At 34.8% G+C, this 21,711-nt stretch overlaps 3 protein-coding genes and 1 pseudogene across 5 annotated transcripts; 1 reads left to right on the plus strand and 3 right to left on the minus strand.

The window, feature by feature from the left end:
* Positions 1 to 1,629: 1,629 nt before the first annotated feature.
* On the minus strand, positions 1,630 to 5,022 carry AT2G17110 (DNA-directed RNA polymerase subunit beta, putative (DUF630 and DUF632)). Its single transcript, NM_127265.3, has 4 exons — positions 3,851 to 5,022; positions 3,431 to 3,648; positions 3,097 to 3,320; positions 1,630 to 3,006 (listed from the first exon to the last, which is right to left on the minus strand). Exons 1-4 carry the CDS (start codon positions 4,890 to 4,892, stop codon positions 2,289 to 2,291), a joined length of 2,202 nt encoding a protein of 733 aa, NP_565405.2. The 5' UTR covers positions 4,893 to 5,022; the 3' UTR covers positions 1,630 to 2,288.
* A 2,845-nt stretch (positions 5,023 to 7,867) lies between these two features.
* Positions 7,868 to 12,814, minus strand: AT2G17115 (annotated as a pseudogene; the record flags this gene model as incomplete). Its single annotated transcript has 1 exon — positions 7,868 to 12,814.
* A 5,038-nt stretch (positions 12,815 to 17,852) lies between these two features.
* On the plus strand, positions 17,853 to 19,742 carry LYM2 (lysm domain GPI-anchored protein 2 precursor). Its single transcript, NM_127266.4, has 4 exons — positions 17,853 to 18,736; positions 18,984 to 19,104; positions 19,210 to 19,382; positions 19,471 to 19,742. The coding sequence occupies exons 1-4, from the start codon at positions 18,079 to 18,081 to the stop codon at positions 19,569 to 19,571; spliced, it is 1,053 nt and encodes a 350-aa protein (NP_565406.1). The 5' UTR covers positions 17,853 to 18,078; the 3' UTR covers positions 19,572 to 19,742.
* On the minus strand, positions 19,737 to 21,530 carry IDH2 (isocitrate dehydrogenase subunit 2). 2 transcript variants are annotated; one of them, NM_179632.2, is made up of 4 exons: positions 20,880 to 21,530; positions 20,507 to 20,734; positions 20,349 to 20,427; positions 19,737 to 20,259 (listed from the first exon to the last, which is right to left on the minus strand). In NM_179632.2, the coding sequence occupies exons 1-4, from the start codon at positions 21,387 to 21,389 to the stop codon at positions 19,985 to 19,987; spliced, it is 1,092 nt and encodes a 363-aa protein (NP_849963.1). In that variant the 5' UTR covers positions 21,390 to 21,530; the 3' UTR covers positions 19,737 to 19,984. The 2 variants fall into 2 exon arrangements, with proteins under 2 accessions (NP_849963.1, NP_179304.1); NM_127267.3 differs by having other exon boundaries at positions 20,507 to 20,746.
* Positions 21,531 to 21,711: the final 181 nt, after the last annotated feature.

Below are 21,711 nucleotides of genomic sequence, written 5' to 3' on the forward strand. Positions count from 1 at the left end.
GGTTCATTCATTGAGAATGTCTATCAAGGCACTCAAATTAATAAGACGACGTTTCAATCTCTTTTTCAACAATTATGTTCTTGGCATCAAATCAATAATCTCCTAAATCGACAATTCTTTATCATCACGTAAAAGTCCATGCCTTCCTTAACAAGGCGTCTAAATGCTTGGTAGGAGCAATAGACCAGCAAGCATTCCACGATTGATATAACACCTTTCGAAGAAGTTTGTGTTGTTCTTGTTCGATTCTAATCGATGAAATTAAGAGGCAAACGCGAAGAATCTAATCGATGAAATCGAGACGCAAACCGCAAAAAATCTAATCGGTTGCAGTTGTTCTTAGAGTTTAGTATTTGGTATAAAATATATATTTTTGTTTCAAAAAATTCTAAATACATACATTTCTAAGTGTTAAAAATGGCAATTCCGTAAATTTTTAGTAAAAATGACAATTTAAAATGATTTTGATGAAAAATGGTGAAATCAACAATGATTCAAAAAATAAATAACAAAACCAAACAATTGGCTCTAGAAGTGAAAGTTCCTAGTATAAAGACAAATAAAAGAATGTAAAATCTCCCTCGTACTGTACCTCATAAGAAAACCCAGATGGGTTTTTGATATAGTGGGTAAAGCCCGAAAAAACCTGATTGTTCCGAGACTACCCGTGGGTACCCAACTTAGTTTTTATCATTTTTTTTTAAAGTTTATGTTTAACTGTTAATATACTATTATATGTATGTTATATCTATATTTTGCTTATAAATATATTTTAAATTATATTTATTTTCTGTATTACATATATATTTGATGGGAAAAAGGTTGAATTGCGTTTTTGGCGGGAAAATGTTAAATTGCATTTTTTAGCAGGAAAAATATCAAATCTTTTTCTTGGTCGGAAATGTTGAATGCCGTTTTTGGCGGAAAAATGTTGAATATCATTTTTGGCGGAAAAATGTTAAATTGCGTTTTTGGCGGAAAAATGTTGAATATCATTTTTGGCGGGAAAATGTTAAATTGCGTTTTTGACCGGGAAATGTGAAATTTTTTTGGCGGGAAAATGTTGAATGTCGTTTTTGGCGGGAAAATGTTAAATTGCGTTTTTGGAGGGAAAATGTGAAATCATTTTTGGCGGAAAATGTTGAATCGCGTTTTTGGCGGGAAAATGTTGAATTACGTTTTAGCGGAAAAATGTTGAATGTCGTTTTTGGCGCGAAAATGTTGAATTGCGTTTTGGCGGAAAAATGTTGATTGTCATTTTTGGCGGGAAAATGTTGAATGTCTTTTTTGTCGGGAAAATGTTGAACGTCTTTTTTGGCGTTAAACTGTTAAATCGCGGTTTGGGAAAAAAATGTGAAAAAAAATTTGACAACAAAATGTTGATTCACTTGAAAAAGGACTTAAAAAAACCCTGTGGGTACCCATAACTCAATGAGGTAAACCCATATGGATTTTATTTATTTGGGCACCGAGCCCATTTTAAATCTGTGTTTTTTTCTAGAAAAAGTAGATATATGGGCTTTAAATTTTATGTGGGTTTTGGATACCCAGTGGGTTTTAACCCATCATTAACATCTCTACTCGTACATGAACTCTTCGAGGTGTGCCACTCAGGCTAGTCAATCCAAAGAGGGTAACGTCATCTTTATTCGCTCTGCCAATATAATTCGTATAATAAACGATAATAGAACTCTTGATGTTCTAACATATAAAGACATTTCTCAAACTAGTGTCTCCAAGGCAATCGGTATATTCGGTTCGGTTTTGAGGTAGTTTTCATTTTTGTTTTGGTTCTAGTTATGTTTATTTCTTCACTAGATTAGGTTGACGTGGAGATAGTGGCTTGAGTAATCAACGATCCAAGAAGACAAGTGTTTTGGTTATCCTTTGGATCAACGAACTCTTGTATTTATCGTAGCTTGAGCTACACCAGTAACTTGCATGATGTGTGGCAAATTCTCTTACATTTCTATCCAACCATGGTAACTAACCATCCAGTTCTTCAATAGGGCAAGCACCTTCTTCCGTTAACCGAGCATTTGACCCATCTCTTTATCCAATGTCTCCGGAGGGAGCAGTTAGTGCCCGTGCCTAGGGAAGATTATGTGTAACTTCCCATTAAATACCAGTCATATATAAATCTGGCCCGGTACTCCGGTCTATAAACCACGCAGAGCTGAGTAATGGCTGATCATGCAACCATGGCCAAGCACAAAATTAGCTGTCTTAAGCCTCACAACTCTGATGAGTTTTTTTGGTTATGCGATACTTTCCTCCACGGTTTTCCATTAGTCTTCTTCATCTGTTTCCCGAGAGTCGCATTCTTCTTCTTCAGCACGATGTAAGAGATCTACATAAGCTTTCAGAGATTCCTCTGTAAACCTCTCCATAGCTTCAAATATACGTTGAAGACTACCCTGTAAACTCTCGTTACTAGTGTCGCTTTGGTAGACAATGTTATCTTCCCCTGGACCAACCAGAACCATTTTCATTTCCAATTCTTGAATCTCTTTCTGTATTCTCTGTTCCTCTCGGTCCATATTCCTAGGATCACCATGCCCTATAATCCTCTCCCGGGTTGCTAACCTATCTTGTTCCCAAAGATGAAGCACACTCGTTGTGAAACGGCGTATAGCCTCGATAACTTCCTTTTCTGATATTCTATCTAGAGCTTGTTCCCACTGGTTACAGATCACGAAAATCATTGGAGCCCCAATACGACCAGGAGAAAAAGGAACGATTCCATCTGGAGTTTCCTCAGGTTCATAGAAAAGACACTTCATAAGCCAACTATTCAGCTCTCTTACAAAACCCTTTTGCGCACTAACCCAACTCGAAAATCCCACAATCCAATTTATAAGTTCATATCCAAGCGTCCTTGTTACCTCGAGATGCTCCCCACCAAAATTTTTGCTTGCTCTAATGGGGCCTAAACCTCTGGCTTCCTTAATAGCCTCACACTGACTTTTATGGCACTCAAGCATGGATTTCCACATTTTGCTAAGCCTGAAAGATGGAGTTAGCATCTAATGAGAACTCACCGTAAAAACCAATCATAGTTATATACTGATTGCATTTAAACTTCGTCCAGCTTACCCTTGGATCAATTCATTGAGTTGCAGCCATAGCTCTTCGTCTCTTATCTTGTTAATTGTAACTGATATTTTGTCAACAACTTGAATCGCAATCCTTATCTTTGTGGACAAACTTCTAACTAATTTTCGTGTTGAATCTACTTTTTGATTCTCGGCACCTCTTTCATCCATACGCTTAAGCTTCCTTAACTTTTTCTCATGGTTTACACGCATTTTTTCCTCGGCCTACATGCACAAACTTTAGTTCAAACTGGAAAAAAGTAACAACAGAAGAAGAGAGCAAACAAAAAGATCACATCTCAGTATCCAACGAGAGAGTTTATGCATCAACATACCTTGACCTCATCGTAAAGCTTCTTCTCCCAAAGGTGGAGCTTGTGCAATGTCGAAGAAAGATTACGAGACTTTAAAGCAAGCTCTGCCTCAATGTCTGCATAAGTAGGAGCAGTCACTGAAGAAGAGGCTTCAGCTTTAGCTTTTTTGGAGGTTGATGATTGAGCTGACGAAACCACAGACGGTGATGGGGTCCCCTCATATAGCTTCTTCGAAGAAACTGCTCCAATACAAACACAGTCCATTTTTACAAAATCAAGAATGATTCAAACACAACAAGCTGACAATAGTGGCAACAGAATCATATATTGACACAAAACCATAATAAATATTCAACTGATTTCTACAAAGAAGCAAACTTTCTGCAACACAATCTCCAAATAAGGAAAAAAAATAATGAAATAAGAGATGATGAAAGCTACCATTTTTGCGACCATATGGATGTTTCCCCACTTCAAGCATCACTGCGATCTCATTTCCTGACTCTGCAGCTCTCAAGAACTGAGCTTCTATCTCTTTCGCAACCTCAGGAACCCCACGTCTGACACCGCCACCACCACGTGCCACCGCAGCCTTACTCTTCCTCACCTCATCCCCACCACTATCCTCAACAATTTTTTTCTCCACAATATGAACCTCATGCTCCATTTCTTCTTTCTCAACTGACACACTTGGCCTAGTCTGATACAAAGAAGCCTTACCTCCTCCTCCTCCTCCTCCGCTAGTGCTAGCACCGGAGTTACCTAACGGCTCTTCCACAGAAACTGCAGCTACAAATTTCTGTTTCCCATGTACTTCCTTAACAACTACATCATCTTCCTCTAAATCCGGAACACCCAATTCATCTCTTAACTCTCTCGTATCACGACTAGGAGTATACGGAGTATAATACGTATCAAAAGGGTCTAAGAAATCCCAAACCTTTTCCCTCGGCGGCGACGGTGGCGGCGGAGGCAATTTCGATCCGTAGTTCGAATTCAGATATGGATTATACTCAGAGGTTGATGATGATGATGATTCACCGAAATGAACTCTCTGAGGACTCGAAGGTCTCTGCTCATAAACCAAAGAAGGAGGCATATAACTATTCTTCATATAATTCATATGCAAATACGATTTCGGATTCGAGTCATCATCTTCTAGATGATGATGGAGAGGAGATGAATGCAACGAATCAATATCATCATCGTCGTCAGAGTCAGAATCCGAATCGAAATCGAGATGACCCGACCCAGAATCCATCTTGGGTTTAGCTTTTTTGGGTGAATCGGAATCGTTGTAACGGTGGTGGTGATTGATGAATTGGTGAAGAGAGTGAGAGATTGCTTTTAAGGATTGTGTGTAGGATACGTGAGCTTCTGATAAAGCGTAACGTTGATGAATCGCTGCTTCAAGGAAGCTACAACGGTCACGACAAAGCGCCACCGCTGGAAGATCGTCGAGCTTTGAGGTTGAACAACCCATCAAAATCAAAAAGTTTTGAAATTTCTTTGAGATTCGAAGAATCAGAATGTTCGTACAGAAATCAAAGTTGAGGTTTTTAAGTGGAAAGGAAGAGACTTTGAATAGTTAGGTGATGATAGGAATGAGAAAAGTAAAACTTTAAAGCGAGGAAGAAAAGATAAAAGAGGAATCTTTTGCCAAAAAAAAAAAATCTTTGGTGTAAATTATAAAAATATTTAAGCTCTTTATGTAAATTACTAATTTTTGGGTTTGGGAAGACACAGTTAACTTAATCTTTTGGATTAAAGGATTAAGAAATTTGGTAATTCATGCAGGGAAAAGAGTAAAAATGAAAGATTTGATTGTTTGAATTTTAGTGAATAATTTTATTCTATCGGCAATATTCTCGAATTTAGTACTTGATTACTGTGTAACGCCGTCTTAGACCAATGCAATATAGTTGATTATTATTTTGATTTTGGTCGTTGGACAATAAAAAATTTGTAATTATGAATTGTGGTTGTAACGTAAACAACTAAACATGAATTAATTTTTTTTAAAGTATGTCACAACATTTGATTGTATGTGTATGTATAGTCAAACTTTTTTTTTTCCTTTTCTTTGACGGTTAAAGAATTGAAACGGATTCGTGGAAATACATACTATTTTAGTAAGTTCCTTTGTCACTGATTTTTTGTTGGAATGAATCAAAGTGGAAAAGAGTTCATCACAAAGAAGTTGAAGAGAGATTCGGGGAAAAATAAATACGGCAAACATTCAAGAACAAGTATGATACTTTGTAGAAGAATACACATCAGATAGAGGCAGCCCCAGGAGGACCAATTCATCTTGTGGTGTAGATTAAGTAAACAAAACTGTTGCATATGTAATGAAAAATTTAACATCTTTATGCCTTTGACATAGGCTTATGTTATGTAGTGACTTGGTAGATAGATGTACAAGATTATGTATTGTAGAATCTTAGTAGTTGGTATATAAATTAGTTAATGCATTTCTCCACAAAATCATTGTGTTCCACCAGAGATGAAACAATGTGGTTGCTTATATACTACAAGAAAACACACAATTTGTGACAAACCTTTGCGAGGTAAAATATCCCTCGCAAATTTGCGACGTCTTTGCAAGATATTTGCTACGACAAGGACGAGCCACGCAAATTCGTCTTAACGCGTCGCAAATCACCCGCAATTAACGAGAAACAAATCTATAATATATTTCATTGCAATACACCAAGAAAAAATACCATGAAAGTTACGTATATATATATAATATATTTTTGTTTTAGCTAAAATTTACTAAATATATCCGGTGAGCATGAAATTTATATGTCTCAAATTTTTTGGCTTTGCAATGGCTTTGCGAAGGAGTTACCACATAACAATAGCACTTCCCTCGCAAAATTTACTCTTTAACCCTAAAGTACTTACAAGTGTTTTGCGAACTTCGATTTTCTGTTATAAAAATGAATCTAGGAGGCCATATAATCTGACAAGTCGAAGATGTGGTGATGCATGAAGAAAGTGTTGGAGAAGTTTGAGTATAATTCTCAACCCGAGATGAAGGAGGAGGTCAATACCTATAGTTATAATAGAAAATGTTATAGACATTGATCCATGTAATAGAGAAACAAAAGACATCATTGATGCATCTAAGGAAAATGCATATTCGGACAAATTCGAGGAATTTAATGATAGATTAGATTGTAGTGAAGATAATGAACTTTGAAATGATTCCATATATGAATCTGAATGATTTTTAGTGGTGTTTTGTTGTTCTTTTCATTCAAATTGATTATCGTTAATTCAATAATACTAAATTTCATGAGACTTTTTAAAATCCATGTTTGAATAACATAATGATTATAAACTCTACACAAATCTCTTAAAATTCCACTTTCAATACACCCCCTAAATTCTATTACCAAAACCGAATAGATACAAACGTAAATATTTTAGGTAACCAAAAATATCCAAAATATAAATATATTTTCAAAAGTATTAGTTATTTCTATACTAAATAATTAAAAAAAAACTTAAGAATATATATAAAATAGTAAAAACACTCGAATATAACCAAAAAATATCCAAAAAAATCCAAAAATAACCAAAATATCCGAAAATATTTAAATCAAAATAACCGAATGGATACTAAACTTTAAAACTGAAATCGAACCGTACTTTTGAAATAACCGAATGGATACTAAACTTTAGAATCGAAAAAATCGTTAACCGAATGGATATAACCGAAATCGAATGGATAACTGAATGCCCAAGACTACTAGCAATGCCCTCCTAATGTTGCTATCGATTTGCGACGGAAAAATAATTTATATAAAGAAAACGTAGGTTTGAGCTTTGCTCAAACAAACCGATCACAAAAACCCTAGAAACGTTTCTTTGTTGCTCTCTCATCTCTCTGGCACTCTCATGTTCTCTCAGATTTAGGCGTCTAACATCCTTTGTGGTCTCTGATTCCAGTGATTCTAATCTCCCCGATGCTCTCCGATTCCCGTGACACTCATCTCTCTGGCCGGTGTTCTCAGATCTCTACCACATCTCTCAAGTACTTCCTCCAAACTCATACTCCTTTTTGATTTTTCTCTGTCTTGATTTGCTTTATGCCTTAAATCTAAAACAATTTGCTTTATGACAAGTTCTTAGACTTGGATTTAGTTTGTTTTTGGAGTTGGTAAAGACGATAACTACAGTTGATTTAAGGGACGATGGAAACGTTTTAGTTATTATAGTGAGAGACGTAATTCTATGAAAGTGTTATTATTTCTAGTAGCTAAATATCAGGATTCTTCAATCTCTGTAACAAACTCTAGAGAGAGAGTGAAAGAAGAGGAAGAAGATAACAGAAACAAAGAATCGTTTATTCTCATTAATTTGGTAAAGTGTACAATGTCATGTATTTATACTCTAATACATATTTTATACTATAGAGTAAAATACTCGTTATACACCCCCGCAAACCTTTGAATCCAAAACAGTAGGATTGAAAAGGTTTGACAAAGACATTCGAGTAAGTAAAGAATAAAAGATTCGAGTATGCAGCGGTTTGGTGAGAATATCTGCCAGTTGGTTCTCACTTGTAACATGTAGCAGCTTCAAGTTTCCAAGCTTGATTTGGTCTCTCGTTGTGTGACAGTCGATTTCTATGTGTTTGGTTCTTTCATGGAACACAGGGTTTGTAGCAATATAGATAGCAGACTTGTTATCACAAAAGACTTTGGCAGTTGCAGTCACAGTCACTCTGAAATCTTTCAATAGTTGTTGTATCCATAGAATCTCACGAGTAACATCAGCTAGACTTCGGTACTCTGCCTCTGTACTACTTCTCCTTGCCACTTGCTGCTTCTTAGACTTCCAGGAAATCAACGAAGTGCCTAAGTAAACACAAATCCCAGAGACTGATCTTCTACTATCAGGACATGTACCCCAATCAGCATCAGCAAAAGCATTAATGCACAAATCAGTCGTTGCAGAATAGAAAAGTCCCTGTCCTGGACTATCTTTCAGATACTTAAGAATCCTATGTGCAGCTTGTAAATGAACATCTGTTGGAGCTTGAATAAACTGACTTAACTTGTGAACCGCATAAGCAATGTCGGGTCTAGTTATCGTCAAATATAACAACCTGCCAATAAGCTCTCTAAATGGCGTAGCAGATACCAATGGAACTCCTGTGTCTTTACTCAAGGTGACATAGGGATCCATAGGTACTACACTAGGTTTACACGCAAGAAGACCAGCATCTTCTAATAAGTCCAACGTGTATTTTCTCTGGCAAACAGATATTCCTTTTGAAGTTCTAGCTATCTCCAAGCCTAAAAAGAACCTCAGCTGACCTAGATCTTTTATCTTAAAAGCCTTTGCTAAAACCATCTTCAAAGATTTCAAATCATCAGCATTGTTACTAGCAATAGCTATATCATCCACATAAACCAACAAAGCTATGAAGCTAGTCTCCGTAAACTTCACAAACAATGTAGTATCAGACTGAGACTATATAAAACCATTAGTTAGAAGCACAGATGTAAAAAGTTGATTCCATTGTCTAGACGCCTGTTTCAAGCCATAAATGGACTTGTGTAATCTACACACAGCATTCGGCGGTAAAGGTTCTGAAGTACCTGGAGTATAGCCTTGAGGTAAGCTCATGTAAATTTCTTCATCCAAAGTACTATGCAGAAAGGCATTAGATACATCCATTTGACTCAACTCCCAACCTTCTCTTGCTGCCAAGCCTAACATCATCTAGACACTTGTGAGTTTAGCAACAGGCGAAAAAGTCTCATTAAAATCAACCCCTTCCTGTTGAGTAAACCCTTTTGCAACGAGCCGAGCTTTGTAACGCTCTACAGTCCCATCTGAGTTGTATTTGATCGTGAAGACCCATTTACAACCAACCACATTTTTTCCAGGAGGTAAAGATGTAACACTCCATGTCTTGTTCTGTTCCATAGCCTGTAACTCCTCATTTAAAGCCCCTTTCCATTTGTCAGAAACTATGGCTTGTTTGAAAGTTTTCAGTTCAATTTCCAGGGAATAAGATAAGATATAAGAACAAAAAGTGGGTTTAAAAAGGTCATAGCTAAGAACAGATGATAGAGGATATGGAGTAGTATGGTTAGATGGTAATGGAGTAGAAATTTGTGCTAATGCACAATGATACTCAGATAAATAACTAGGAGCCCTAGTCTGCCTCTTAGTCCTTTCAACAGGTAAAGACACAGATTTAATATTCGAAATAACAGGAACATTCTCATTAGGCAACCTAGTCTCCCTCTGAGGTAATGATGATGATGATGATGATGCAACATTTCCTTTTTCACTTTCAATCAAGTCACGAACAAATGCATCATTATCATAAGTCTCATTTACTACTGTAGAGGGAACTGCTGTTTTAAAAATCTCAGTCAAAGATGCAGCAGGTAAAACCGATTCAGATATTTCATTATTAGATGCAGATGCAGCAGGAGTATGAGATGCAGCAGGAACAATTGTTTCAGATGCAGATGCAGCAGGAGTATGAGATGCAGCAGGAACAATTGTTTCAGATGCAGATGCATCAGGAGTATGAGATGCAGCAGGAACAATTGTTTCAGATGCAGATGCAGCAGGAGTATGAGATGCAGCAGGAATAATCGTTTCAGATGATGGATGAGATGATTCACTAATAAATGGAACAGGATTTGGCAGAATGGTATGTGAAAAGAAATCAGTTTGATATTTTTCTTTATTATGAAAAGGAAAAATTTGTTCATGAAAAACAACATTCCTAGTGATCGAAATGACATTAGAATCAAGATCTAAGACTTTGTATCCTTTGTATCCAGAGGGATACCCCAAGAAAACACAAGGTTGTGCTCTCAGAGTAAACTTGTTACGATCTTTTTGTAAAGTACTTGCATAACATAGACAGCCAAAAATTTTCAATGATGCATATGTAGGTTTCTTTTTCAGTAACTTCTCATAGGGTGTGACATTATTAAGTAAGACAGATGGAATCCTATTCACTAAGAATGCAACAGTCGAAACACAATCACTCCAATATATGATAGGAACATTAGACTGAAAAAGCAATGCACGAGCAACATTTAACAAGTGTTGATGCTTCCTTCCAACAACTGAATTTTGTTGTGGAGTATATGCACAAGAAAAATAGTGAATCATGCCATTTTCTTTTATCAATTCAGTTAGTTTCAGTTCAGGAGCATTGTCACTTCTAATAGCTTTTATTCTTATCTGATATTGAGTATCAACAAGTTTAATGAAGTTTGTAAAAATCTGTAACACATCACTTTTATATTTCATCATTTAAACCCATGTAACTCTAGTACAATCATCAACTACAGTTAGAAAGTACTTATATCCTTCTATAGACTCTACTGAAAAAGGTCCCCATATGTCCAAATGAACTAAGTCAAATGGATTAGAAGACACATTATTATTAAAAGGAAAAGACAGACGCTTCTGCTTAGCTAAAGGACACACAGAACAATGATGAGGACTAGCTAATGCAGACTTATTAAGAGAAAGACAATCAGAGAGAAGTTCTAACTTGGCAGTTGAGGGATGACCAAGGCGTTGGTGCCATAGATTCCCATCAGCTGACAAGGATCCACAGAAGTTGATGACACTAGATGATGCAACTGGTGTATTCAGGGATTGAAGATTGAGGATGTAGAGATTGTGATGAAGATTAGCACTCCCAATCATCCATCCCCGAGAACACTCCTGTAAAAAACATGATGTAGGATAAAAGTGAGCAAAACATTTATTATCTCGTAAAAGAGTACTCACACTAATCAAATTAAAACGAAATGATGGAACAAACAAAGCATTGTGAAGAACCAATGAATCAGATAAATGAATGGTGCATGTATGAGTGATAGGGAGACTAATGCCATTAGGTAATGCTACTGTTATTCCAGATACTAAACTAGTCTCTTTAAATTTTGAAAAATCACAACAAACATGACTAGTAGCTCCACTATCAATTATCCAAGCATCATTAGGCAAAGCAGTATGTAAAGAAGAGAGACATTGGTGATTGTATGTGAGATTATTATTCTCATATCTAAGATTAGAAGAGATATTGAAAACTGTACCAGATGAAGATTGAACAGCCATAATCCCATGTTCAGTAATAGTAGGGAATTGAGGAGTTAGAGACTCTGAAACAGGAACTTGAGCATGAGAACTTAGCTGACTGATTAGTGTTTGAGCTTGCTCTTGTGTCAACCTACTGACATCAAGATTGACTGCATTCATGGCCGGAGAAGGATAATAAGGAACTGTGTCACTAGCAGGAAGCTGTCCTGTGAATACATTGGCAACTGTTCTCTGCTCTGGCATGTTATTAGCCTGTGGCCTGAAGACTGGCTTTGAGTTGAAATCTGTCTGACCACGAGGATTGTATGAAGCCTTATTACCTTGAGTATTCCCCTGACCCGGAATCTTGTAACCCGGTGGATAACCATGAACCTGAAAACAAGTCTGAAGAGTGTGTCCCAACTTCCCACAATGAGTACACAATGGTCGATTACTCTTAGGTCGATATGCATTATAAGCAGCAACAAATTCTGGCTGTTCACCCTGATATGAATTACCATCATAAGATTCAGAAGTCTGAAAAGCAACATTGTCTGTCTTGATCATCGGTTTAACAACACGTTGACGCATCTTGTGCCACAATGTTATATGCTTCTTTAATACTAGGAATAGGCTTCAACATCAGAATGTGTTTTCGAGTCTGCTCATAAGCTTCATTTAGTCCCATTAAAAACTTAGTAACCCGACTTCTTTGTTGTAATCTTTCCCAAAGTACTGCAGCATTACACTCACATTTACCACAAGTACACACAGGTAACTCAATGTAATTCTTGTACTCTTCCCACAGAGTTATCAATTCAGTATAGTAAGCACTAACATCCAACGATCCTTGTTGGATACTACTCAATCTTTGTTCGATTTCAAACACTCGTGGTGCATCATCTTGCTTAAATCTACTCATCAAATTATTCCAGATTCCTTCAGCAGTAGACATGAACAATAGACTCTGACCTATCTTTTTACTCACTGAATTCATTAACCAAGTTGCAACCATATCGTTACACCTTGACCAAGATCCAGAATCACGATGATTGGGAGGAGGTTTAGAGATTGTACCATCGACGAATCCCAATTTGTTACGCACATTCAACGCCATCCTCACCGATCGTCTCCAAGAATGGAAATCTGCACCAGAGGTTAATCGATCTGTAACCAGTTGTAAACCAGCATGATCAGTACTATGGAGGAAGAACGGATTATCGTAATGATCCATAACCGATTGTCTATCGACATCGTTGTGGTGATTGAAGTTATTCGATGTTGCATCAAGAAAAGATGGACGAAGTGGTGTTGAACCCATAGTTGATTTGAGCTCAAACGATGATAGAAATTGCTCCGGATTGAAGATATAAAGAGAATCAAAGCAATAAGGTCAAAAAAAACGAAGAAGAAACTCAGATTTCTCTCACGAACATGAATTGAAAAATCGCGAGAAAGATGATACAACATGAATCCAAAAGAAAACAAAGAAGATGAATGAGAACGATTTCAATCGAAGAACAACTCATGATCGGAGATGCTCTGATACCATATCAGGATTCTTTAATCTCTGTAACAAACTCTAGAGAGAGAGTGAAAGAAGAGGAAGAAGATAACAGAAACAAAGAATCGTTTATTCTCATTAATTTGGTAAAATGTACAATGTCATGTATTTATACTCTAATACATATTTTATACTATAGAGTAAAATACTCGTTATACTAAACCTTTATGCACTGAATCATTATTATAATTGCTTGAAATGGTTCTGTATAGTAAATTGTTAATTTGATTTCAGACAAAATATATTAATTCTGAAGTCAGCCTAACAATTATCGAGGGTCAAAACTCTCCACATAGTCTAACGATTAAGCTTTTTCTTGTTCCATTTTTCTTTTCTCTTATTCGTATCATGACCTTTTTATATGGATATATTGTTTACCTAGTCAAAAAACAATCCAAGACAATCCATAACTTCTTTTTTTTTTTGCTTATGACTTGATTTATGATTTTATTTTGCTTTAAGCTTGGATTTTAGATTTAAAGCTTATGTAGATCTCTTACATTTTAGATTTATACAAAATACATTCAAGTGTTGATGTTACATATAAATATTTAATCATTAAAAAAATCAAAATTTTAAAAAATCAATCGCAACGCTAATAATACGAACAACCTGGTGATCACTCCCGCGACTACTAAACGAACAACATCCCACAATTTTAAAATCACAGTCACTAGTCGCAATCGCTTGTGATTTTCAAAGGAACATGGCCAATGTGTAAATGATAAATTAAAACAGTTGTCCCATATAGTTAAGTTCAATTAGAATTTTCTTATTTAACTTATAGTTTCTGATTTATATTATTAAAGTATAAGATATATTTTTTATTTAATTGTTAATAAAATCATATAAATTTAAATGATTTTTTTTTACTTTAAATACCGTGTTCCCAATTTTTTTTATATCCACTACTAATTACATCACACCTTCATAAACAAACTTCATTTATATATTTCAGAACATTTGCTTAGATTTGTATTATTTTAGAACATTTAGTAAGACACTTTAATTGAGTATCAAGATAGGAAATAGCAAAACTATGATGAAAAACATATAATTTGGATAATTTCGGGTAATATTACGGGATTGGAAAATGTTTGTAGCTAACTTCAATTCTCAAATTATCACTAATTTGGGTATGGATCACACAATTACGGTTAATGGTCCACTTTTAAGCTAATACTAGATTTGAGTATTTTATTATCAAATAATATTGATTGATTAAATCAAGTTTTATTTTTTCAGTTGAATATTTAAAATAGTGAATTTGTAAACTGATTTTTTTATTCATTTATTTATGAATTTTGTATCTTTTTTAAATTTATTATTAATAAAATTATTTTACTCACTTTTCCCAAATAAATTCATTTTATAAAAATATTTGATAATAAAAAAAAAATTATTACATTTTGTTTTGTTACCAATCATATTTTAACATTTAAAGTCTCTACAACCAAAATTTTTACCGTCAAAGTCGTAACAACCAATGTGTTTACAGCCAAAAGTTATCAGTCGGCCCCATAAACATAATTAAAAATGATCATACTTTAAAAATTTGAGTGTGTTCATGAGTTTTAGTATGAAAGTAAAATTTAAATGCATGGTTGAGTATAATAAAATATCTTATTGTGTTTCTAAAATTTTAGAGAGAAAAATAAATTTAAATTGAAACATTAATTTGTAAGAGCAATATACTACAAATAGTTATTAATTTTTTATTAACTGTTCACTTATGAAAAAATTACTAAACCCAACATAAGTTTTTAATTTAAGACAATGACATTGAAAGAGTCATACTTTTTTGTGAAATTATATAAACAAATCATGAGAATTCAAAAACATTATAATCTATCCTCTAAAAAAATAAATAATAACAATGGTTATATTATTCATGAGTTGTACACAAACTGATTTGTAAGTTGTTAACAAACAGAACAACACATTTGAGTGTTCATCATTTAAATCAAACGTTTTTAACCCAAAAAGTTAGTGATATTTTTCTTTTTACAATATATTATGTTTTTATTTGACAAAACGATGTTAAGGTTGTATCACAAGATTAACATCTCAAAATAACAAAAAGTGGTAAACCAAATAGTGGTTTGAAATCACAAAAAGGGATAGGCAAAAAGTTGTGTGAAATAACAATGACACTATAATGGATGAAGATGAAGTCACCTTTTAAGTGTTTGATGTGTAAGTGTTTTGAAAAACAAACAACTATCATAGTTTCATATAAAATTTTAAGTGCATTTAAAGATTAAATTATGCAATTTAACCCAAAAATAAACAAATTCTCAAACAATATCAAATCTACATTTTTCAAATGAGATTCAACATAGATATGGTCAAACTTTCAAAACTTAGAATAATCTTCAACTATTATGATTATAAAAGTTTAACCTCTATAAGAACATAATATAATAATAAATTCATGCAACGCGTGAGTATTTTTTAGTTCATTTAATCACACTAATAACATGTACAACATACTACCATCAACAAAAGATTGTGTCGTACTAAAAAATAAAAATTATAACACCAAGGAAAGTAAAAAAAAAAAAAAAACTAATTGACTTATATTAATGGATGAAAACCCCTAAACCATTCACCTACTTATCTCATTCGTTGTTCGCCTAGTTAACAAATTTGATATTGTTCAATCAATTACATCTGAGATATCTTAAAGAGAAAATGGTTTATTAGCTTGTTTAGTCCATTACATGCAAAAGTATCTAAAACTCCTGAAAGTGAAGACGACATCAACAACAACTATGTCAAACCCATATAAAGAAGAATTGTAACCTCCTAGTGTTTCTCCTGATCGATAATACCAACAACATATAATGTCTTACAAACAACCTTACTATTAGAGTTCGTACTTCTACGTACAACCATATAATCATCAATTTTATGCTCATAAAAGCATTGGTTGTGGCTTTTGGGACTTTGAAACCTTGGACATGCCACAACATTTTGATCTCGCAAGTCTATTTAACACAGTAAATGGAGCAGTAAAGAAGCTGAACCACTCTTATTCGATTAGAAAATTTCATGCTATTAGGATGCCACAAAGCATTTTGAAAGCAAATATTTGCCAAATATAACTATATTTTTCAAATAAGCTAGATTTCTAGTCTTTGAACAAAGGATGCACAAAACGACATTTGTTGTGAAATAGAGGGAGTAATAATTTTTTTTTTTAGCTCCTTTAGATTCAATGAATCATATGGTTCGTAGAGAAATTAAAGTTGAGGTTTTGAAGTGAAAATGATAAAACTTTAAATAGTTAGGTGATATAAACAAAAAAACTAAAGCATGGTTCAACTATAGTTTGATTTTTCAACCTCAAAGCTTAGACAGTGGTAGGAGAAAAGTGTATCATTTCACGAACTCTCACAAATATATCTCCTAACCGAATATTTAAACTGATTTCAGAATTACATACATATAAAGTAAAAGTAGCAAATAGATAAAAGAGTTTTAAATAGAGATATTCTTTTCCGTACAACATGATTCCAACCTTAAAATAATTATGTATTCTAGAATCTACTAGCCACATAATGGACATTCATATAAAAATAAGATTATTAATATTAATAATTTTTATATTTTTTTTGCTGCAACTTTTTTGGAGGGTGGATAAAGTCCATTCAAGTACAAATGGTACCCGTCCATTAAAGCAAATTTGTTCATTAAAAATCTTTTGGATTGGGTTACGTAAAATGCGACTATATTGCCCTAGTTCTTTTCATATTTGGTTAAGATTTAAAACTGTAAATCTCCATTCATCTTTGTTTGATTTTTTCAACTGTTTTAAATCATCCTATAATATATAAAGTTATGAAAAACTCAATCTTTTTCTCCCTATATTGTGATTCAAAATTAAAAAAACGGACATATATTACCCAATTAATGGAAATGATGTGTGTTCAATGTCCCACATCGACTAAAATATTCAGATAATGATTTAGAATAATATTATATATATGATTAAAATAAATTCAAATTCGAATGTATAGGAAAGCTTACCTTAACAAGCATCCAAATTTAAAATTTTGTATATGATTTAATTCAGTCTTTAGTTTTATTGTTTAGTTTTACCGAGAATATTAAAATTTTCTAATATCAATAAAAGGTTTTATAACATTATAAACATTTGAACAAATAAAAATAAAATAAATAACATGGGACAAATTGTATTGTGGTATACAGTTATATGGTGAGATGAATTTTTGAATCAACATTAATAAAATTTAGAATATCATCAATCTGCCGCTTTATTATTTTTAATACTACCAATATTAGAAATATCTAAACAACCTAATTAAGATAAGATTGTATATACCAAAAATTTCTCTGTGATATACAGTTACTTAATAACAATCGTATATTATAAAATATAAATTTCTTAGAAAATTTTACAATTTGCAAACTTATGTATATAATAAATAGTCATCAATTTTTAAACTACTATTTTTAGAAAACAAATCATGAGATGTGTTATATTACAGAACAAAGTTATATGATGGACGGGTTTGAATCAATATTTATAAATTTTTTGAAATCATTAATATGTTGTTTCAATACGGGTTAAATTCTCAGTTTATTAACAATTGTTATGTGGACTTGTGATATATTTTTACTTAATAACGATTATAAACTAAAATAGAAATATTTTATAACTAAATATAATTTATAAAATTTTATATATACAAATTTTAAAATATAAATTGTCTTGCAGTTTACAGCTAATTAAAATTTAGTTGTGATATTATATCCAATTATCCATATAACTACACTTTTTTCTCCACAATTAGGGCGTGACAAATGGCAACACTTCAATCAAGGAACAGAACACAATGTGAAACCAGACTGTTCTCATTTATTTTCCAGCAAGTCAAAAAGTCAAACTCAAAAAGTCCTCTCTCGGTCAACTTTCTTCTTGGTCCCCATCTTCACAAATCACAACTCTTTTTATTTCCAAAGACCAAAAACCTGAGAACACACCGGCGACCTGAAAATGGAAACTTCCTGTTTTACCCTTCTCGGTCTCCTTGTCTCCCTCTCCTTCTTCCTCACTCTCTCCGCCCAAATGACCGGAAACTTCAACTGCAGTGGCTCAACCTCGACGTGTCAATCTCTCGTTGGTTACTCAAGCAAGAACGCAACAACGTTGCGCAATATCCAAACCCTTTTTGCCGTCAAGAACCTCCGCTCGATCCTCGGAGCTAACAATCTCCCACTCAACACCTCACGTGACCAACGCGTGAACCCGAATCAAGTCGTACGTGTCCCAATCCATTGCTCTTGCTCCAATGGAACCGGTGTCTCGAACCGGGACATCGAATACACCATCAAGAAAGACGACATACTCTCTTTCGTCGCAACTGAGATTTTCGGTGGTCTCGTTACGTACGAGAAGATCAGTGAGGTTAACAAAATCCCTGACCCGAACAAAATCGAAATCGGTCAAAAGTTTTGGATCCCTTTGCCTTGTAGCTGTGATAAATTGAACGGTGAGGATGTTGTTCACTACGCACATGTAGTCAAACTAGGGAGCTCTCTCGGTGAGATCGCTGCTCAGTTTGGAACGGACAACACGACGTTGGCTCAGCTCAATGGAATCATTGGTGACTCTCAGCTTCTTGCTGATAAACCTCTCGACGTCCCTCTCAAAGGTTAAAAACCTGAAATTTTGGATCTTTTGAGTTGAAAGTTTGTGACTTTAGTAGTTTTATTGGATATATCTAAATGGGTTTGGATTGGATGATGGTTTAGATGAAATAAACGAAAAAATTTGATTGAAAAGTCTTTGACTTTTAGTAGTTTCATTGGACAAACCAAATCTAATTAGGTTTGAGTTTTTATTACTAATTGGTGATTGGCTTTGAAGAAAAGTTATGAACTTTGAACTTTATTTTGCAGCTTGTAGCTCTTCTGTGAGGAAGGACTCGTTGGATGCTCCTCTGCTTCTGTCTAACAACTCATACGTCTTCACTGCAAACAATTGCGTCAAGTGTACTTGTGACGCTTTGAAGAATTGGACGTTAAGTGATTGATAATCTCGTTGTGTTTGTCCCATAGGATAAGCTTGTTCTTTTTTCTTCTTTTTCTAGATTCTGATGGTTTTGGTTTTGTATCTTGTGATCAGTTTAAGCTGTCAATCATCATCTGAGATTAAGCCTTCGAACTGGCAAACCTGCCCACCATTTTCACAATGTGATGGAGCTTTGCTTAACGCCTCTTGCAGACAACCTCGTGATTGCGTCTATGCTGGTTACTCCAACCAAACCATCTTCACCACAGCTTCCCCAGCTTGTCCAGGTTTGTTTGATCCAAGTTTCTGCGCATTTGGTTATAGTGTAGTGTAATTAAGTGACTTAATAACCTGGTTACTCTCTGATATGAACAGATTCTGCTGGTCCTGATAACTATGCATCAACGCTCAGCTCAAGCTTCAATTTCGTGATTGTGTTGATTCAGTGTGCTCTGCTTTGTCTCTGCCTTCTCTAGTAATGTTTTGTTGTGTGTTTATGAGTGTGTATCTAAGTACAGTTCGGATTAAAATAAAGACATTGTTTCACCTGAAGCATCACGTCCTTGTACCATTTTTATATTGGAAACATTTCAGCTTTTGACACATTTTGTTACCAACTAAACAATACAAAACTTTGACATGAAGTTAAACATAATTTTCATTATTCAAAAAATAATGCTCTGAGGCAGTTTTCACTTTGCACTTTGCATATTACATGAACAAAAAGAAGAAAAACAAAACAAAAAACCATATGTTATTTTTCTCGAAATCTGAAATCCCAATTCGAGTTATCTCGAAAGAATGTGGGAACTAGAAGTATTTTCCAGTAAGCGTGAATCATACCGACGTGTGACTGATGCTTTACACAAGCGAAGTTGGAATTGTCAAGTCAATCCAAATTTGCAATGACAGCGTCAACGACCTCTTGAGTGGTACTGTTTCCACCAAGATCTTCAGTCCGACAATTCCCTTCAGCGATAACACGCTTCACAGCGGTTTCAAGCCTGTCAGCAAAAGAAGGGAACTGAAGGTGTCTAAGCATCATGGCTGATGACAGCAACAAAGCCACAGGGTTTGCATTCTTTTGCTCTTCCGTTGTATCCTTCCCCACGTTTCCCGCTGATGCACCTTGCTCAAAGACCGCATACTCCGCCCCAACATTTCCTACAGAAAATTTCATAGCATAAGCAAGAGAATCTACTTCTCTATAGTGCTTGTACATTAGATCAAGGTAAAATGAATTTTATTATTACCTCCAGGCATGACTCCAGTACCTCCAGCAATACCAGCAGCAGTGTTTGCCACTAGATTACCATAGAGATTAGGCGTCACCTGCAAAGCAGATACAAGTAAATAAACCAAAATAGAAGGAAGCTAGCCCAAGCATCAACAAGTGCTGAAAAACATTTACCATGACATCGAATTGCTCTGGTCTAGCCACAAGTTGCATACAACAATTATCAACAATGATTTCATTGTAAGCAATGCTTGGATACTTCTTAGCAACCTCTTGACAAGACTCCAAGAACAAACCATCAGCCAATTTCATGATATTAGCCTTGTGCACTGCTGTAACTTTCTTCCTGTTGTTCAAGTAGGCATACTCAAACGCATACTTTGCAATACGCTCTGAACAGAACTTTGTAATCACCTACCAAAACATTAGCATCAGAGACATCTTTGATATAACATGAACATCTCCAACTTTCACATCTACTACCAAATCACTATGAATCAAATCACATTTGTAACCAAAACAATCAACAAAAACTGAGAAATTGCACCTTAAGGCTCTCAACAACACCAGGAACAACTTCATGTTCAAGACCTGCATATTCACCTTCAGTGTTCTCTCTAATCACAACAATATCAACATTCTCATGACGAGAAGCTAAACCAGGCAAATTGAAACAGTTGACCAAAGAAGCAAAGAGATCAAGCTCCTTTCTCAGATTAACATTGAGAGAGCTCACACCACCACCGACGGGAGTCTTAAGACCACCTTTCAAACAAACTTTGTTCTTCTTAATCGATTCCAACAATCCTTCAGGTAAACTCTTCATATCTCCATGAACTTCGAACGGTTCGAAGTAAACCGGAGCGTGCATCGCTTCCATCACTTGTTGAACCGCGTTTGTTACCAACGGACCAACTCCGTCTCCGGGGATTAACGTCACTGGTCTTGGTTTTCCGTCACCGGGTCTGGGCATGTAAGTCACGGATCGGGTCTGGATTTTGGAACCGGAAGCGATGCTACGAAGATTCTTCAGTAGAGAAAACGATTGGCGAGACATCTTCTTCTGCAATTTTGATCGGAATCAGATTCTTCTGAAAATGATCGTCAGAGGAAGAAGATGAAGAAGAGTTGCGACTTTTTGGAACGAAGAAAGAACAAGAAAAGCGTTTACTTTTAGTCTATAACTTTTATTGTTTACATAATAGCCCCAAATGTTTAACCGTTATTAATGTTTAGCCCGTTTATAATTTGAATTGTACATTAAGACCAAATTGGGTAAAACCATGTTCTGTTATTAACATAATAGTCCTCGATTTCTTAACATTATACGTTTTAGTCCGTATGTAATTTAGTATTTTGCTTATAAGACCAATTTGGAA

The sequence above is a fragment of the Arabidopsis thaliana genome, chromosome 2, assembly GCF_000001735.4.
Source record: "Arabidopsis thaliana chromosome 2, partial sequence".
In the NCBI taxonomy this organism is placed as follows: Eukaryota; Viridiplantae; Streptophyta; class Magnoliopsida; order Brassicales; family Brassicaceae; genus Arabidopsis; species Arabidopsis thaliana.

Excerpts from the sequence above, each read along its gene's own strand:
- LYM2 (NM_127266.4), top strand. The coding sequence starts at position 18,079 with ATGGAAACTTCCTGTTTTACCCTTCTCGGTCTCCTTGTCTCCCTCTCC. Across the intron at positions 18,737-18,983 it reads TCTCGACGTCCCTCTCAAAG|CTTGTAGCTCTTCTGTGAGG; the intron begins GTTAAAAACCTG and ends TTTATTTTGCAG. Across the intron at positions 19,105-19,209 it reads GACGCTTTGAAGAATTGGAC|TTTAAGCTGTCAATCATCAT; the intron begins GTTAAGTGATTG and ends TCTTGTGATCAG.
- AT2G17110 (NM_127265.3), bottom strand. The coding sequence starts at position 4,892 with ATGGGTTGTTCAACCTCAAAGCTCGACGATCTTCCAGCGGTGGCGCTT. Across the intron at positions 3,649-3,850 it reads TCCATATGGTCGCAAAAATG|TTTCTTCGAAGAAGCTATAT; the intron begins GTAGCTTTCATC and ends GTATTGGAGCAG. Across the intron at positions 3,321-3,430 it reads AGCTTTACGATGAGGTCAAG|GCCGAGGAAAAAATGCGTGT; the intron begins GTATGTTGATGC and ends TTGTGCATGTAG.
- IDH2 (NM_127267.3), bottom strand. The coding sequence starts at position 21,389 with ATGTCTCGCCAATCGTTTTCTCTACTGAAGAATCTTCGTAGCATCGCT. Across the intron at positions 20,747-20,879 it reads GTGTTGTTGAGAGCCTTAAG|GTGATTACAAAGTTCTGTTC; the intron begins GTGCAATTTCTC and ends ATGTTTTGGTAG. Across the intron at positions 20,260-20,348 it reads TACTGGAGTCATGCCTGGAG|GAAATGTTGGGGCGGAGTAT; the intron begins GTAATAATAAAA and ends AATTTTCTGTAG.